The sequence below is a fragment of the Prunus mume genome, linkage group LG8 (assembly GCF_029339155.1).
Source record: "Prunus mume cultivar Tortuosa linkage group LG8, ASM2933915v1, whole genome shotgun sequence".
In the NCBI taxonomy this organism is placed as follows: Eukaryota; Viridiplantae; Streptophyta; class Magnoliopsida; order Rosales; family Rosaceae; genus Prunus; species Prunus mume.
The window spans coordinates 10,937,282-10,956,612 of NC_142705.1; the positions used below are offsets into that span (position 1 = coordinate 10,937,282).

At 37.4% G+C, this 19,331-nt stretch overlaps 4 protein-coding genes across 4 annotated transcripts; 1 reads left to right on the forward strand and 3 right to left on the reverse strand.

Moving 5' to 3' along the window:
• Window positions 1-2,164: 2,164 nt before the first annotated feature.
• LOC103341710 (putative HVA22-like protein g) lies at window positions 2,165-4,856 on the forward strand. The gene is made up of 7 exons (XM_008245246.3): window positions 2,165-2,539; window positions 2,643-2,731; window positions 2,863-2,961; window positions 3,696-3,752; window positions 3,853-3,916; window positions 4,068-4,283; window positions 4,424-4,856. Exons 2-7 carry the CDS (start codon window positions 2,700-2,702, stop codon window positions 4,703-4,705), a joined length of 750 nt encoding a protein of 249 aa, XP_008243468.2. The 5' UTR covers window positions 2,165-2,539; window positions 2,643-2,699; the 3' UTR covers window positions 4,706-4,856.
• LOC148914712 (uncharacterized) lies at window positions 4,770-5,676 on the reverse strand. Its single transcript, XM_089043516.1, has one exon. The coding sequence runs from the start codon at window positions 5,456-5,458 to the stop codon at window positions 4,916-4,918; it is 543 nt and encodes a 180-aa protein (XP_088899642.1). The 5' UTR covers window positions 5,459-5,676; the 3' UTR covers window positions 4,770-4,915.
• Window positions 5,677-10,726: 5,050 nt separating this feature from the next.
• Window positions 10,727-15,560, reverse strand: E2F3 (E2F transcription factor 3). The gene is given in 14 exon segments (XM_089042942.1): window positions 10,727-11,375; window positions 11,501-11,567; window positions 11,779-12,010; window positions 12,174-12,250; window positions 12,344-12,409; window positions 12,495-12,543; window positions 12,670-12,720; window positions 12,805-12,857; window positions 13,085-13,139; window positions 13,257-13,345; window positions 13,437-13,511; window positions 13,608-13,672; window positions 13,872-14,055; window positions 15,056-15,560. Coding segments are annotated over 14 exon segments (1,413 nt in total). The 5' UTR covers window positions 15,269-15,560; the 3' UTR covers window positions 10,727-11,238.
• A 2,059-nt stretch (window positions 15,561-17,619) lies between these two features.
• Window positions 17,620-18,806, reverse strand: EMB3114 (Mitochondrial transcription termination factor family protein). Its single transcript, XM_008245244.2, is given in 2 exon segments — window positions 17,620-18,543; window positions 18,546-18,806. Coding segments are annotated over 2 exon segments (1,023 nt in total). The 5' UTR covers window positions 18,669-18,806; the 3' UTR covers window positions 17,620-17,643.
• Window positions 18,807-19,331: the final 525 nt, after the last annotated feature.

The window sequence follows — 19,331 nt, forward strand, 5'->3', positions numbered from 1 at the left end:
CAATATCATAAATAGTGATCATACAAACTCGTGGATGACATGAAGATCATTTTCACACAGGAAACAGAGAGGGGAGCAGACTTGGAAGCATAACGGACAAAAAGGAACTCTCAGTTCATTTTCGAGGAAGTTGCAGGAAATTGAAATGTACACACACCATATATCAAACAATTGCTTCTTGGTTCATTCCACCTATAAACATGATTTGTTTTTAAGTTTATATTACTTGGGGAGAAAGCGAGATCTTATTAAGGAACAAAAGCCATGGATTAGTCCATACGTTTGACTACTGCTGATAAAATTAGTTCCACAAATATATGTTTATTTTTATGATTGTCCATTAATTATTAATTAGTTGTTGTCTGGTTGGCCTAATACAACAACTTTCCAGGATGCATCCAATATCAATTTCATCATGGTGGGGGATAAATATAATTAAAATTTGACTCATCCGAAACCCTTTTTTTTTTTCGAAATTTTTTTTTTTATATTAAGCCGGAATTCTTCGTACAACATTTGTATACAATATCCTTCTTACAATAATCTGTCACTTAATCTACAAAGTTAGTTTTAGGTTGCTTTGTGAGGTTGACTGTCGTTTGACTACTAAATTATTGTTGCATATAAATTGGGATAACAAATTGCCTCCGCATAATGGACATTATCTATAATACATTAAAGTATCTTTCCTTCATTTTTCCAAAGCAAGGGTAAAATTCGAGCTGTTCTACTTTCCATGCTATAATGGCCAATTTCTCTTAACAGGATCTTCACATATCGGTACAACAGAAAAAGGTGTTTTAGTCGAGTTTGTAGCTCAAATAATTAAGAGTATTTCTGCAACCGAAGTCCTAGGTTCTTTGTCCTCCAATATTGTTTGTATGAAAAAGAAAAAGAAAAAGTTACTTCAAGGTTTTCTTCCTTTTTTGGGGGCTATTATCTTCCTCTTTTTTATTGTTTGCCAAAGTTGGGAAGAGAAATGGGTGTCTTCTCACACACATTACTAAGGTATTACGAGAATTCGAATATGAGATCATTGGTTTACAAGTCAATATCATTTTTCACTAACTTGGCGATGTTGGCATCTTCCCTTATTTGTTATTGACCAATGGCTGAAGTCCTTATTTGTTAATGACCAATGGCTGAAGTTAAACATAGCTGGATCGGACCTGACCAATTCAATGGTAGTACTATAAAATCCCACTTAAAAAAAGATGGGTCAACGAAATGTTAACTGACAAATAAACCCTTATTCCATGTGAACAATCTGATAAAGTTATGTCTGCTCTCCCTCAGCTGTTTTGTTTCATCATGTTTCTGTAGTGGATTGCCATTGACTTCCCAACCTACAACTATCCGAGTCGTTGGATGAAACAGTTATTTTATTTTATTTTATTTTATCAAACTTTATAAGACTCAATCCCATGGCAATTCCACTATTTTATGATTAAGTAGGTTTTGTTTCTCGGAAGCATCATGCATGCACATCTCCTGTGCATTGGATGTTGACTAAAGGTATAAATAAAAATAAAAATTATTAGGAAAATTGTGTACGATATTCTAACTACGTGATAAAACTTAGTGACAGCATTTTATGATGATGATAATTGTTTTATTATTATTATTTTTTTAAAGCACATGACGTTTTTTAACTGAATTGTTTTGTCACCCAGCATTTACACATGCCAAGAAGGAAGAGGCCGTAAAAAATATCCAAACAATTTTTTTCTTGTGATAATATCATTCAATTAATATTTGAAACAATTAGTCTTGTTCCACTTTATTGAAGAACATCTTGAGTTCAAATTTTGTGGACAATTATTTATGTTGTTCATTTTTTATATATATAAAAAATTGTTGAGTAGGAAGAAAAAATGACTATTTTAAAGTGATAGTAACAATTTTCAAAAAATATATGTGAGTCATATTAGACGAAATAAAAATAAATAAATAGATAAGCAAATTCCAAATCATTTCCTACGTACCCTCTGGTGACTGGGTGCTTTCTACATGGAATGACAAAAGTGTCCTCAACGAAACTCAACTGCCAAACGGTAAACCCGTCATTGATGAAGAATCCCGAGAAATCCCTCCGGCAGAATTGCGTGTAAAAATGATAAGGAGGCGTCCATCGCAAGAAATCCTCTTTAGTTTTCTTTAATTTTAATTTATTTTATATCCCAATCGCTGTTCATCTCTCATATCTCTAATCCTCTGTTCTTGGTTTATTATTAATAAGTAAAACTCCCCAAAACTCCATTGTATATATATAGATTCGCAGACCCAACCAAAGATTTATACCATTTTTAGAATTTGCCTATTTCTTCCCGTCTCAAACTCCTTGCGAATTTGTCTCATTCTTGCTGATCCTCTCTTTCTCTCTCCTTGAACACATTCCTTCACAGAAATCATAGATTAAAACCTATTTCTTCCAAAGAATAACAAGCCCTTCTGGTTGGTGATTGGAACTCCTCAAATGGGCATTTTGGGTTCTGGCTTTCTGAAACTTCTTTCCTCTTTTTAGCTTGCTTAAAACCAGGTAATATATCAATCAGCTTTTGCTTTCCTTTCTGGGTTTTGAATTCATGCATCATTTTGTTTTTGTGGCCATTATTAATTAATAACTCTGTTTCATGTTGCAGGAATTCAAATATATATTTATATATTTTGTGTGGTGTTTGATGTTAAAGGGTTAAAAGATGTTGGGAAGCTTGCTTACCAGATGCCTTATGTATGTTTTATATTGTCTGTTGAGTTTGGATTTGGGTTTGTTTTGATCTTCGACTTCACCTTTTTTTATTTTCTTTTTGGTTTCTTGCTTGCTTTTGTTGAATCTCTCTCTCTCTCTCTCTCTCTCTGCAGACTGTTTCTTGGGTATGCATACCCTGCATTTGAGTGTTATAAAATTGTGGAGAAGAACAGAGTTGAGATTGAAGAACTCCGGTTTTGGTGTCAATACTGGTACGTGAAAAGCCTGTCCCTAATTTCTGCCTCTTATTGTAAGACTGGCTTTGACCAATTCATTTTCATGGGCTTTTTCTCTTGAAAATTTTGGCACTTTGATTGTCATCTCATCCGGCATACAAACTTACATATATCCTATATTCGATTTTAAATTTAAAAACACTCGGTTTTACCTTATATGGAAAAATATATCTAGCGTTCACTTTAAAAATCTTGACAAATTATACATATTCGATTTTTACTTTTAAAACCTTAAGCGGTATTTACCAAAACCTGTCACGTGACATAGAAGTCCCCACTAAAGTTTTTCTCGGAGTTCTTCGTCATCCATAATTGTTGTCCCAACAAAATATTTTCCAAGACAAAAATTGGAGGGAACGAATGCTTTAATGATTGGTCAATTGTATCGCCATACATGTGATGAAATATGGTTGATGGCCTTATCTACTCCATTTCCTTGTTTCCATTGTGGGTCGCTGTTGATGTAAACATACCATTGAAAACATTTTGGTGACTTTTTTTGGATTGATGATTTTATCTCTTTAATGTCATTGGCATGTTTAATTGACCTCCAGATTGGTATGTCCCATTGAAGGCATGCCTCTACCATATGGCCCCATATATCTATACAGATAGATATAGGGATCTATTTGCACAGAAAAAGGTCAAATAATCATGGCAAATAATAACAGAAGCGAAGGGATGTTTTTAACTTCCAAAATCTTTTACAGGATAATTGTGGCCATGCTTACAGTTCTAGAGAGGATTGGAGACGTTTTCGTTTCATGGTACAAATCACTCTTACACTCTCTACCCTAATTGATTATATGCTTGTTTTCATCATTTACGTTTTGATGTATGCTAAAGTAATTTTTCTGAAATATGAAGGTTGCCCATGTATGGTGAGGCGAAGGTGGCCCTTTTTATCTACCTCTGGTATCCAAAGACCAGGGTAAGAAAAATGTTTTTCTTTTTTGAGATCATTGGTTGCATGCAACCAGTCTTTTACATTACTGTTCGTGTGCTAGTCACGTGATTAGTTATTGCGAGAGACCACTTAATAGATGTAATTCATGTGAACACCTTTTGAATTTATGTTGTAGGGAACTGGGTTTGTGTATCAGACACTGTTGAGGCCATATGTAGCAAAGCATGAAACAGACATAGACAGGAAACTGCTGGAGCTGAGAGCAAGGGCCTGGGATTTGGCGGTTTTCTACTGGCAAAACTGCGCCCAAATGGGCCATTCAGCTTTCTTCCAAGCCCTTCAATACTTGGCTTCACAGTCCTCAAAGTTCACCAAAACCCCCGCCGAAGAGGTAGGTACATTATCAACATTTTACACACAAGTTGCAAACACAAACAAATACCACATAAAAGAAAATGAAGATTCAAACTCTTCTGGGTAATGGGTAACTGGAAATTGATTTGTTTGATTGATTGAACCAATCTCTCGCAGCGGACGGTCGACGATGATCAGCAGAACCCAACGCCACCTTCAAACGCACCGCTTCGCAAACCCAGTGGGAAGAACAAGTGGCCGCCGCCGTCATCTCCGCCAGGAACACCCAATGGCACAACCACAACCGCCAATGGCACAATCACAACCGTCAATCGTTTCATGTCCGAGACTCCGAGATCCCCCAAGGTGCAGGTTCAGGCCAAACATCAAACAGAAGGCGGGCAGGTTAACGAGCTGTCCGAAAAGCTCAGGCTCAGGCGTTCCAAGCCAATCCAATGAGAAATTAGATTGTAACAACAACAAAAAACAAAAAACAAACAAACGAAATTGTACAAATCCCACAAACAGAATCGATTGATTGATTGATTGATCAGAACTCTGTACTGGAACTGAAAATTCTTGAACTTCAAATTCAAATTCATTCATTCAATTCCATTTTCTTCGAGTCAGTATATACACAGATGAGCAAAAAGTGAAGACGTCGTTGTGTTAGGTGGCGAGGCCGAGACAGAGGAGTGTGCGGCGGAATGCTTGGGAGAGAAAGGGGATGAGGGTGTGGGTGAAGAAGGAGCAGCACGGGCACGGAGAGAGCTTGAGGCAGAGGCGGCGGAGGAAGTTTGGGCCTGATGGGCCGGAGGTGGAGGACATGGGCTGGAGGTAGGCCCAGGCTGCCTGCTTCACGAGGCGGTTGCGGATGGAGATCTGGTAGCCGGAGTTGGCTGCAGTGGCGGCGGTAGGCGAGTTCACGGCGGAGGGGGAGGCGGATGAGGGGAGGAGGTCTTTGAGAGACGTGTAGGATTCGGAGCCCTTGAGGGAGAGGAGCTCCAGGTTGAGCTGAGGCGGCGTCGGGCGGGAAGAGAAGTCGCCTTTTTGGGCGGGGAAGCTGGAGGTGTGGAGGCCGTGGAGATGCTTAGTGGGAGGAGTGGTGGGGGAGAGGAGGCTGAGATTGGTGGGGACCACGACGGATGTGGAGATAGAATTTCTGCGGCGGAGCTTCCGTGGTGGGCTAAGCGCGGTGGAGGAGGAGTCCATAGCTGTTGAGCAGAAGAAAAGAAAGCAAGAATGCGTTGTGTTGTGAGAGAGAGAGAGAGAGAGAGAGAGAAACGAGAAACGCGGTGTTTGGGTTCCGGCGGCTTGCGCTTTAGCAATTATTGGCCTACAAACAAACTTCGTTTTTGTCACTATTCGCACACACCTGTCTTTTATTTCTTTAAAAATCCAATCTCCCAGAATATGCGTGGGGTCCACTCTCTATTTAGGAAGTATTTACGTATTTATGTGTCATGATATTCAAGGGGTTTTGTGTGAACTTATCTATAATCTATACTATAAGAAATACCCTCATTTGTCCCTATTTTACCATTATCATAATTGAAAGAAAATAAAAACAAACTAATAACAAGTAACTATAATTTATTCTAGGTTTTTTAATATTTCAAATGGTCTATAAGGTTTGCGAAATTATCACTTTTCATCTTTAATTTTTTTTTTGACACTAATGGTCCTTAAAGTTACCTTTCACGCATCAAAATGGTTCATGCCGTTAGCTTTCGTCAAATTTTCTGTTAAATTATTGACGTGGCACATATGTGGAGCTTATACATCCAATAGTATAGAGCCACGTGATTTTAAATAAAATAAAATATATTTTAAAACTTAAAATACATAAAATAAAATAAACAATTAAAAAGGAATTAAGTGTTTTTAGGAAAACAAAAAACCGATCCAAGGCAAGGGGCCATAGAAGGCGCAATGCTCTTTCTTCAACGCCAAGCCATCCTCCTCCTCCTTCCTCACCAACCCAAACCCAAAAGCCCGAAACCCATGCTTTCTTCCCCATTCACTGTTCGCTCTGTCCTCCAATACAATAGGAAGAATCAGACTTGATCCAATTTCTATTTACGCAAGTCAAAAAGAAAAAGGAAACATATGTTTTTTTGTTTTGGGAAAATTTAAAGCAAAGTTGGCCTAGAAAAGACTCCTCCAACGTGAAAAAGATGATCACAAACAACATAGTCCATGCATGGTAATTAACAAATGGTGGATTAGTGACTGTGTGGTGTGGAAGAGAAAACAACATCATAACATCATATTAATAATATAATATTACTTAACCATATTATTGATACTGATAATTCAATAGAATACCAGACAAATCAACTAAAAAACCTTCTAATTAGTAATAACAAACGAAATCTCTTCAACTCCTCTCCACCATCAACTAGAAATGCATCCTATACTTATAATGCATAAGAATCCACAGGATGTCAAAGCGGTCTCTGAAGGCAGACATATGCACAATCTCACCAGCCCTGAACATCTCCTGACTCACAATCTGGTTCCAGCCACGTGTTAAAACATGACCATGGTTTCCAACCGACATCAGATACATCTCGCCTGTTTGAAGCGAGTTGGGTCCCATGAAAAACACTTTACGTGTTTTGTTAGTGGGTATGCCACATAAGTTGTCGCCTAGTTGTTGTTGTAGATGGAGATTATCAGTCGTCATATCGTTTTGAGAAAATGTAATTTCGGCAACGTTGTGTACGATTTGTTGAGGCTCTATTTTAAGGTCACTTAGTCGGGTGAGCATGTATTGAGGAATTTCAGCCATCTTCTTCCAAAATTTGATTGAGAATAATGCACAGAAGACAATCGACGAAATCCAAGCAGGCAATGGCCTTCTATATATAGCCAAGTATCCGGAAACTTGATTGTTAAGATACTTGAATACCACAATTATAAACCACATTATGTGGCATGTCAACTCATTTAATACACCCATGTGTGCTTTAATTTTTTTTTATCACCCCTAATTATTATTTTTTGGTCGAATATCCTAATTAAAGCATTAAAAAAATTAGCATGAGTTGGGGGTGGGGAGGGAGGTAGACCGGGGGGGAAGATGGTGTGTTTAAATAATTTATTGTGCATATTAAAAAGAATTGTTTGGGCCTAAATTTCACGTGTCAGCCCAACTAACTATTAGCCCATGTCAAAAACAGTGGTTTGGGCTTTGTGTTACCAAAATCAAAAGTCAACCCATATAGGTTTAGAGGCCCAGACTTTTATGAACCAATTGCAAGGAATAAATTTACATATTAAAGACTAATCGCTATTAATGGTGATTTAATCTAGACAAATCAGTTTCTAATTAGTTAAAAATTAAGCCTAGCTGCTAGTCTCTCCAAAGGTTCAAAATTTGATCATCATCGTTTATCACAATTTCAGAGATCATGTCAGCAGATTCTTGGGGAAAATCTCTCCTAAGAAAGCCCACGTGACTCTAAAGTCAAAATTTCAACATGGCAGAGGACGTGATGAGGAGTTGGTAGAAGGTTTAATTGGAAAACCACTCCCCATAACCATTTAATTCCAGAAAAGAGGGCCAAGTTTCTTTCTTACGCTCGTGAGGATTTTGCATCAGGGCAAGTGGGGTTTACAGGAGATAAACAAGAAATAAGAGAGTTTGTTGATAGGAGATCAAAACTGATCATCATGAAAGCTGACTTTTGATGGGGGTTTCTGTTGTCAGCCTAAACCACTATCCCTTTTTCGCGCTGGAACAAGGAATCCTTTCAATTATTTCTTCCTCCAGATATTAAGGAATAAACCATTATTCAGATTCTCTATAAATATAAGAGGAGATAAGCAGGATAAATGACAGCCAAAATTCTCAGTCATACTGACAAACTAAAACAAGATCATATGATCTCAAAAGCCTTCAGACTCTGAAGCAATCAAGCTCTTTGATTTACAAAAGATATCCATCTCAGCAGAACTCAGTTTCGACTTCAAGTTAAACTTAAAGAAGCAGCTCACTAAGAGGACGAGATTTCTCTCGTTAGGAATTTGGGTCAACATAGGCGAATCAAGCAGAACTCAAGTTTTTCATAATATGAAAACCTCAACAAATTTATAGAGATGCCTTGATCTCTTAGAATTGCCATAATAGCTCTTGGATGATTCATAATCAAGCAGAACAAGTACTGAAGTGTAGCTCCAGGTTAGCAATCGTCAATCCAACCACTTCCAGCCGCATCCAAACTCAAGAGATCTCAATTATGCCCATACAACAAGCATCTCCATGGCTAAAATAGATTAAAGCTCTACCAATCTCAACATTAGTATCGATTTCCAGCTAAACATCATCAATTGAAGGTGCTGACATTTGAATCCACAGATATATCCAGTCCAGCCTGAATCACAGGCAACAATCCAAGTAGAAATCGAAGCCCAATGTTCTGATGTCCTTCCAGACGTGGCATTTTTCTTTTGTTTTAAATTGTGTAATAGACAGTTCTCTTTAAAACAATCTGATTTATTTTCAATATTCATTTTGGCTAAAACTACTAGTTTTTACTGTGAGAAATTATGAAGTCATCACCAGTCTGAGGCAATAAAAGAACTTACTTGAGAGATATTCCTCACCCAAATTCACAATCACTTGTTTAAAATCTGTAACTTAGGGCGCAAGTTATCTATTTTTCATAAGTCTGTTAGAGTCTTGTCTGCTAACAGTGGCACACTCGCACACCAAAGAAAGTTGACTTGTTGACCACAAATGGTTTTCAAGCCAGTGGGAAATTTTACCATATCATTACATGAACTAAATCTAAACGGGTGAACAAGAATTTTATTATTATTTAACACAAGTGATAACCTAAATTAGAAGGGGAGGGGATCTCACACACATTACCAAGGTGTCATGAGGGTTCGAACATGTATGCAAATGAAGACCCCTTTCTATTACACTAGACCCGGTTCGCAACTATTTTCTTTTTAAAAATTAACAATTTCTTTTGTGTTTTATGTACATGCCCAATTTGAGTATTTTTCTTCTTGTAAGAACTGTACTCGATCCAATTTTTAGTGAAATTGGTCTTCACCGTGTTTTGGAGCCCAAATGGTCCAAAAAATTAATTAATTTCTTTTGGAAATTCTTAAAGGAAAGTTCGACTAGAAGAGAGACTTTGCCGTAATCCCAACATGAAAAGATGAACAAACAAAACAACATAGATAGTATGTGGTAAACAAAAAACTTATGAAGAAAGTAATTAAGGATCTCAAAAACCTTCATCCATCCTAAGGAAATTAGATTGACAACTGGTTAGGTTACTTGTTTCAAATTTCGGGGTCAATCATCTGCGTGGTTACTAGATTTCTCAACCTGCTTCCCTGATTGCATGAGATCTCTAGCTACTTCCCTGATCGCATGAGATTATTGCTTGTTAAAAAAGAGAACGAGAAAGTCACTTCAAATTTATTTTCAGTACGTTATATATTCAAAGAATGAAAAACTAGTTTGTCATATCTGCACATCTAGATGCCATACCAATTCTCACTAAGCAAAATCCCAGAAAAGGAAAATTAACAGAAGAGGTCATCATGCATTCTTTTGTTTTTTTGTTTTTTTGTTTTTTTTTAAAGGGTAATTGTCCAAATAAGAAACCTTGGAAATTTTCCTCGAGTATAGTTTTTTAGATTAGTTTCTCATATGGGCACATTAGATTATCTATCTATCTCTATATATAAAGCAAAAGGCAGAGAATGGTGAAACATTCAAAATACCAAAAAATGTCATTGATTAATGCAAATATTAAAAATTGAAATTATTAATTAAATGAGGATAATATGGTCAATTTATATTTTTCTATTAACAAAAATTAAAAAAATTAAAAAAATCAAATAATGAGTCCTATTTTTATGGAACATAACTACTTATTTTATCTTTTCTTAATTCTTAAAAATTAAAAACAAAACCAATTGGCAAACACTCAGAGAGGTCAGGGTTAGTATATATAAAGGCAAAAAATAGTGAAACATTCAAAACACCAGAAAATATCATTAGTTAATGAAAATTGTTAAGAATTGAAATTATTAATTAAATGAGGATAATATATTAAATTCACACTTTTCATATTAAACAAAATTTAAATTTAAAAAATAAAATAAGATAATGGGTCCTATTTTTATGGAACACAACTACCCATTATCTTTTTTAATTCTAAAATAAAAAAATAAAACCAATTGGCCCACGCTCTAGCATATTTAACACAAGTACCACTCTTCTTTTGTCAATTACCAACATTCTTTCCTCCTATTATACGTAATTTTATAACGGCAAAAAATTATTTAAAGAAATTAACAAAGAACGGAGATACAAACCAACATCTTAGATCCTCAAAGTTTAAACTACAATAGAGAAAAAGTTTTGATGAAATTTTCACAAAGAATTTTTTGAATGAAACGCAACATAACGAGTAAAAGTGACGTATTCAATAAAAATGGTGTCAACAATTCGCAAGAAAATAAATAAGATTGAACTCAGGGCTAGAAATCTTGGCTGCCTTGACAAAACCTAGCAAGCCCGTCCTGCAACATGTTTAAAATCACAGAATTTACAGACAAAGGATTCCAAACGGAACCCCATGGTATGCGTGCATTAAACAATGAGCATGCATTATACAACTCTAGATTATGCATTTAGATTCAGCATTACTTCCTCCCGTACGTAGCATAGCCTACGATTATTTCATCCGCCATCCTCAATAATCAATTCCTTGCTGAATATCCACCAATTATAAAGTTTTATGATTAACTCTTTATTCCTACAACAGGGGTCAAAGACATACTGAACTGTACAGTATAACAATAATTCCCAGCTTGTAATCCATCAGCTTCTTCCACAAGCTTCGCCGGTGTTCATTTATCAAGCAACTACTTGGCACCTCCATGCAATAATCGACAGAGATGGAAGCCTCCGATGGGGTAGATACATGAAATTTCTACAGATAGGCTAGTCACACAATTCACCTTTGAGAGAAGTTAACAGCATGAGGTGGAATTTCAGCAATCCCAGATGGGGGAGTTTGTGGCCTTGTTATACTAACATCAGAAACTCCAAAGTCGGAGTGTAGAATGTCTGCCCCATTCCATCCAACACCAGCTATAGTTGTCATGGTGAAGGAACTGATTACTCCAACAGTTAGATAATAATCGTCAAAGAGAAAAGAACTGAAAAGAGTAGCAAGGGTGAAAAGCAAAAAGAGGAACATCTTTGAAAAAGGATACAATCCGTTCTCCACATATCTGTAATGCTAACTTCAGCATCAGACAAAAGCCAGTAGTCTGCATCATTCTGCAACAGTAACAAAAAGGTATTCAATCAGAATCCACATATTGTCCACCAGAAATTTGATTTCCCAAATTATAAACATATACATTGTTGAGAATATTCTTGGTTTTGAAAAAAAAATTACACGAATCGACTCTCAGTCTTGAAATTATGCTTTCTTTTTTTGCTTTTCAATTACTTAACAAAAGAAATTGGTCAAAATAATTATACTTACATCAACATCAGAGGGGACAATCTTCATGATTCCCCCAGCAAACTCCTGAGAAGCGTTAATATCAGAGCACGTTTGATCAGCCTGTTGCGCCCAAGGTTCAATTTCCTTTCCACTGCTCTCCACAGTGATCACTTCTGTTGTTGGGTGTTCGTTGGACACAGAACCAGAAGCAATTGGGAAACTCACAGGTGGCTCAGCGCCATTTATATCCTCAAACTTCTCCTCAAATTGACTAAAATCAAGTAATAAACACAGATAAAGAAATAAATAAAAACAACAGGATATCCCATTACCCATAATCCCTTTCAACATGCAAAACAAGCAGGTCCTATTCAGATTGAAGAAAGCCCATAAATGTATGTAGTTATTTCATCCACAAAAGAAGGAAACAATACCTGACAAGGTAGACATCAATGGGTCCCATTGTGCTTCTAAGTATGATCCTGTATCTCCTCTGTGGATAGTCAACTGCCTGGTGTATATTGAAGGAGAATCAAAATTGTACCAAAGTGAAAAGGAAAATAGAGTATGTGCCTTCCGAAACAAATATAGGTTCTTGACTTACTTCATCAGGATCCGGGACTTCCAAGGTGGTTCCATGTGGAGCTTTAATTGCTATCAGGGTTTCATTCTGGAAAAGAAAAGGCACGAGTAGTTTAATGGAAACCACTAAACCATCATAGAACAAAGAGTTAGAAGTGATGCACGATACTCACGTGAAAGCAAGGTAGGGCTTTAATGTCTTCTTCAGTGACAAACAGCCATCTAGAGTACAAGTTGGAAGGTACCATAAAAACGTACGAGCATAAATGGAAGCAAGTAATTAATAATATAAACAAAACAATTGAACAAGAAAAGAATCAGAAATATTGATGAACAAGAAGATTTTACTTTCGGTTGTTTTCATCCTCACTCAAATCCCTCAACTTTTCCTGCATCTCTCTGCAAAAGTGCAAAAGCATCAGCATCTTCCAATAGTTTGAAGATAGTAAAATTGATTTCAGAAAGAAGATCAATGGCATAAACCTTATTTGGTCATCTAATGTGCGCTCTTTTAAGGATAGGTTTTCAACTTCCGCCTGCAGGACAAAGTCACAACTTAGAAAGTCCATCTCTTAGAAAAGCCACTAAATTTTCATTGTTTCCTTTTAGCACCATGGATTTCATAGCAATGTAGACAGCTAAAACTGCGGATCTATAATTACTACAGAAGAAGCTTACTCATGATGATTCAAAAGACAACAAACATAGATAAATAAATAAGCTCCTGGTCTTTGCATGACAAGAGCTTGCAACATTTAAATACCTGTAGTATAGAGAGATCACCATCCAACTCCCCTGGCCTTGAAGCATCAAATCCCCTAATCAATCATTTAACACATCCTTGCGTAAGTTCCCATGTGTTCCAAATTTTATTAGAGCTTGAATTGAATTTAGACACAAGAAAGGAAATTTTGGAATAAACAATCAAAGATTACTTCCAACGTATTCTGTTCTTGAGCTTCTTTTCAATTAGACCTATGCCTTCCAAGACATTTGTAATGTCATATATCCGCCTCTTCTGAACCTGTTTCATTTGCAAACCTTTCAATCAGTACAGACCCAAATGCGGATAATATATGCGTTCATATGTATGTATAACAACAGAAAATGGTTACCTCCAAAGTTTCTGCTGCTTTGTTTAGATCAAGAATTCCATCCTCTGCATGCTTAATCAAATTGATGAATTTTTTGTCAACAGACCTGGAAAGTTTGAGTACAGTTATCTCATAGTGACATCATTTGACAGCCGTAAGAACTGGCAGTATTAAAAGAAAACAAGTACTCATTCAAAGATTACCTAGAGAACTGTCATAACGACAGCTGCCAGCTGGAGTAAGAGGAGAAGGGGAGCCTGCATGTTGACAAAAAGTATCCAATTAGATTAAGACAAATCCATTTATCTATATAACAATATAGTCTTAAAAAAAAGGATGTGCACCCTACATGGACTAAACTTTTATTGAAGCTTATCTTGGTGATTTGTTTGAGTTATGCCAAAGAAATGATGAAAGTCAAGCAAAAAAAACCTAAGAGATAAGAAAATTTCCCACCAGCATTTGACACAGGTGTCTGAGGCCCAGATCTATTGCCCTTTGACGCCTTTGACCTATTGTTTATCCTTCCCCCTTTTGTAGACACGGGAGTCTGAAGGGGACTCTGAACGACATTAGTATATCCAGGACTGCTAGTCCAATCACTGTACTCAACTTCATTATTATCCTTCCGTGTAAGTTGCTGAAAAACACCAGCAAAGGTTGAAGAGTTATCATTAACAATAGGCACAAGGCAAGTAAGAAACCATGCTAGTTAAAATGCACAACTATAGTGGATCTCTTAGATAATGAAGGGTATCAACGAGATAAAAATTGCAAATCAATTAAGATGAGTTGGAGGGTGGAGGATGTAACCACAAGGATGAAATGGGAAGAATTTCTTGCCACTAAGCATAGTTGACAGTAACGTCAAGGTAAACGGCCAAAGCAATAAGGAGTTACTCTTTTTAAATAAATAAAAAATAAGTAAGATTACTAAACAGACATATATGATGTATCTTTCTCTCTCATGAGGATAGAATCACCGCAAACACACAGAGCAGAAATGCACCTGTTTTCAAGTGCTAAACATATAACAGATAAGCATCATGCAATCTTCTCAACAAATTACCACATCTCATGAGCAACAATTGATTCCAAAAAGGAGCCAAATACTGCAACTCGAAAACCTACAGTCACACCCGTAACTTCTTAACAGATTAGGAAACGCAGTATAATGTGATACACAAGCACCATATCAGATATCCACATCTCAGTTTTTCCCTCATCACGAACATTCCCAATTCTTCACTTTGACAAGTTGCATTACAGCTAAACTTACGATTTTATTATGTTAGCTTAACTTACAAAATTGCAATAAGTTGACAAATAAAGTACCACCAAATTAAATATCTTAACAATCAGTACCTTAGAGTTAAGTGAAGAATAGGGGTTTATTACCTACAAAATAGCACTGATGAGCTAATCACAATTTTCTTATTACAAATTGATACCAATCTCATAGAAACCCTAAACACACAAACCATCGCTTCAGCCAAAAATCCAGACAAGCACTCTGAAAGCATCTAACCATCTTCCTCACCACAATTATCAAATCCTCAAGCAATTACAACACAATTCCCCAAAACAAAGCAACGCAGCGAGATAGACACGCAGATATGCGTGAAATGGCAATAACTCACAGGAGATCGAACATGAATAGCTTCAGGTTCTTGGTCACCAACTCCGCGAGCACTTCCAGCAAATCGATGGTAATTATCCGGAGGGAAGGGCTGCGGCTTCGTCGACTCAAACGCGAGGTGACGCCTCAGCGGCGGCAGGATCTGGGTGCCACCGGCGGTGGCCGCCGTCGCCGGCGTTGGTTGGCGGTTAGGAGCTCGAGCGCAGCTGGACATGGAGGGATCGACCGGCTCGAACTATCGGCGGTTTCCGATTGCCAAAGACGATCGGAGAAGGAGAGACAGATCTTTAGGGTTTGGGGAACCGAGAGAATCGGAGAGAGAGAGGAGGAGGAGGAGGTTCAGGGTTTATGGGGAGCCGAAATGGGATCCGGCGTGGGTAGACAGAGAAAGAGAGGGGTTAGAGAGAGAAAGTGAGGGTTAGAGAGGGAAAGTGGGTTAAGGGGTTAGGGGAAGAGCTAGCAGAAAACGAGGGAAGGGAGGGAATTTTTAGTTTCGGATAGATGTGGAGGGAACACGGCGGAAAAAATTAATTTGTTAACTGGTTTCCTTTTTTGGACCCCTGTATTTTTCATAATTGTGTTGTTGCCCTGATGAGAGGTGAGTTTTACAAATTGACACTGCTCCAACTTCTTTTTATCAAGTGTCTCTTGCCACGCTCTCATGCGCATGCCAATTGATATTTATTGAAAAATTGATATACATTTTAAATTTTTATGTGTTTTTTATATTAGCATTAATTATTAAAACAAATGAAAAAAGAAAGAGAGATAGATGGGTGGTGGTGGAGTGGGATAAGTGGGATAAGTGGCACATTGAGAAAGTGGGTTTTGTGTTTTTCATTTTATTTAAATGATATTTGTGTTATCATTTTAATTTCATTATATTAATTTGTTGCATCTTATCATCTTATCTAATTAAGGGTTGTTTACCATTTGACATATTTGCTTTATATATATATATATATAATATTAGTCATAGTCGGTCCTGAGATTTTGAGAGCCTCATGCATAACTTAAATGGGAGCCTTCAATCTAATATGAAAATATTTATTAAAAAAATTTGTCATGACTTAACATCATAGGAAAAATTCAAAGATAATTATGATGATGATAAGTAGTGAAACAGCTATAATATTTTGTTCTATTTTTTTTAACATAAGAGGATATGGAAATGTATATTTAATTCTTAAAAAAAATATCCGTGTGCAAAAATGTTCATTAATTTACAAAAGAAAAAGGAGATCAACCGGAGGGCATGAATGAAAAAATAAGAAAAGACCAAAAGGCGTGGAGTTTTCCGAAAAACAATATATTTGGATGCCCTGTTTGGAATTATTCCAAAAGGATGGGGCCAAAGTCGAAGCTGCTAATAGAAAAGACAAGAGACGAAAAATACAAGAAGACTCGCCGATCCGCGCCTTTATTTGTCTTTAAACAAATTATGATTTTTATTTCAGGCTCAATTCTCACAGCTCCTCTCCAACCCTAAATTATGGTGACCACAATGTGCATAAACTTTGGTGCTACTACTATTGGGTCCACGATACGTGGCAATCATTCAGCCCATTCGAGGTCACAATCTAGCCCAGAGACTGTTAATAGGCCGTACCAAGCTCGGCCTAGTATTTCTGCAAATGATGTACTTTTGGGCCCTATCCTCATCTCATTAATTTCTCTAAGTTTGTTTAGTAGTTGTTTTATTAAGCATGAGACTTTTATTTGATGCTAACCATTTTTTATTTTATTTTTTAATAGAGATGGACCAATCAAAAAAGAGGATCTTATATATGACCCTTATATGATGTCGTATTTTTTAATTGTAATGACAATGAATTATAAGGATTTGAGCTACTTCCCTCATTGCCAATTGATTTTAAGATAAAACCTCAACTTCTTCATGAATATACAAAACTCACACACCTAATTTTTAACAAATATTTTGATTATTGGCTAACCAATGAGCGACATTAGGTGGAGTTAAGAATTTAAGTAAGAGTGAATATTTTTACAATTTAAAACTCTATTTTTTTAATGAGAAATCAACCTAATTTTCAAGGAAATCCCTACTTGCATCACCTTTTTTTTTTTCTCTACTCATTGATTCATAGTAACAAAATATATGCAATTAAAAAATTTAGACATGAGCATGAAATATAATACAACAAGAAAGGGGGGTATTTAAAGAATTTAAGAGGAATTTTATAATGTTTATACAAGATTACAATAACTAATTTTATAGAATGATTAGAGAGGGGGGCACGACAGAGCCATCAATCAATATGATTTGAACTTGAAATCTCCTTCAATACGAGTGTCATTTTTGTTCATATCAATCCACTTTCAAGTTTCAACCGCATTTACTACTAGCAAATGACATATTCTCATCTCAAATTGTTGTGTTATATGATACCTTTAGTATTATTGTACAATGTATAGTAAAACACATCTATAATTCTTACCTAAATTTGAGAAATCTCCAAACCACCCCCCAAATTCAATTGGGTATTTGGAAAATGCTACTCCTCAAAATTAATTTTCAGATATATCCCCCAAAATTCGAACAAATGTTAAAAAGACCACCTATTTTTATCATTTTTCCAAATCATCAGAAATCGAATTTGTACACCACAGAGGAGAATTTCTGAAAGGGATAGAAGAATTACAAAAAATCTCCAGCCTATCCCGAAACTGAGCCTCGCTGGTTTTTAACAAAACAGGCAGAGGAAAACAAACCCCTTTCTCCACACACCGCTGGTGTCTCGGCCGAATCCGATTCTCCAAGCTGAACGAGAAGTAGTGCGGAAACTCCTTGAGCTCCTTCAAGTCTCGCCCCATCTCCACCACGAAGTAATTGAATTTCGGCTCGAAATTCTGCTCGATGCTGTAGCAGAAGAGCTGCGGGAACCGCCGAAACATGGAGAGGGCGTCTCGACGAGAGAACCCGATTTTCTCGAGGTAGTCGATTCGGGGCTGGAGCTTGTCCTCGACGCTGCAGGAGAGGAGAGAGGTGTGCTTGTTCACTTGGGAAATGCCGATGCTCTGAAGGAAGTAGAGGGTGGGGCGGAGGCGGGTCTTGACGCAGCAGGCGAGCAATCTGGGACGTCGATTGAGGACGCGGCGGAGATCGGAGCCATTGACACGGGCCTCGCGGAGGAGGAAGGTGAGGACGGGGATGATTTCGGCGACTCGGGAGGAGAGGATTTCGGGGCACATGCCAATGAGGCGGCGTAGCTCCTGGGAGGTGAAGCCGATGGAGGTGAGGAGGAAATGGACGGTGGATTTTATGTGGGGTAGAGGGGAGGAGAGGATCGGAGGGTGGTGGTTGATTAAGGAGAAGAAGTCGAGGCCGATTGAGTCTAGGTAGAGGACTTTTTCCTGGAAGTCTGAGTGGGGGGTTGGGGAGGAGGGTGGCTTGAGGGATTGGAGGGAGAGGGAGAGGGTGGTTTTGGTGGAGAGGATTGGGAAGTGGGGGGATTTTGGGTTTGGGGGTGTAAAGAGTGGAAAGAGTCATGGTGAGAGGAGGAGAGGGATTGGGGTTTGGGGTTGGGGTTGGGGTGAGAGTAGGAGGAGAAAAAGGGTTGCTTGGTGGTGGTGAGGAAGTGTGTTTCTTGCATTTGGTTGTTTGGGTGTGGTTTGGGTACTGGTCATGGCTGGGTATGAGTTGTAGAAGTGCTGTTTTGGGGAGAAGGGGAGGGAAGGAGAAAGGGGTGTGGGATGGGTAGAGGATAAGGCTTAAAATGCTCCAAGCAATATCATTGTGGAGACTCTGATTGGTGAGGGAGTAATCAGTAATCTATCTTTTGACCCAAAAAATATATAATCAGTAATCTCTATGAAAACAGGAAGGAAAATTATTGGGCCAGCCCATTTTATTGGACCTTACAATGCCAATAACAGAGGGAGTTGTTGGTTGCACCCAGAAATTTGATCACTATACTCCAAGAATTCTATAGTTATAGTGAGGGCTCATCTAAGACCTTTAGATGATGCTCTATTTCTTAATCGTTAAATAAAATTGATTAGATATTGGATTAAATTGGTTAGTTTGATTCAACGATTAAGATATATGATGTCATCTAAAAGCCTTAGATATAAGGCCCTCACTATAGAATGACTCCACTATACTCAATCTCAAAAGGATTTGCAAATTTTTCAATTTCACTCACTAAAGGGAAATGTTCTTTTACCCAAAAAAAATTAAATTCTTTGAAACTTTCATAATCATTGTAGCATAGGATGCTTATATTGCTAGACTGCATAGTAAGACTATTTATCAT

Bases quoted from the DNA above. Each gene is read 5' to 3' on its own strand.
- LOC103341710 (XM_008245246.3), top strand. From the start codon at position 2,700: ATGTTGGGAAGCTTGCTTACCAGATGCCTTAT. The intron at 2,962-3,695 runs GTACGTGAAAAG...AATCTTTTACAG, and splicing joins CGGTTTTGGTGTCAATACTG to GATAATTGTGGCCATGCTTA. The intron at 3,753-3,852 runs GTACAAATCACT...TGAAATATGAAG, and splicing joins GGAGACGTTTTCGTTTCATG to GTTGCCCATGTATGGTGAGG.
- LOC148914712 (XM_089043516.1), bottom strand. From the start codon at position 5,458: ATGGACTCCTCCTCCACCGCGCTTAGCCCACCACGGAAGCTCCGCCGC.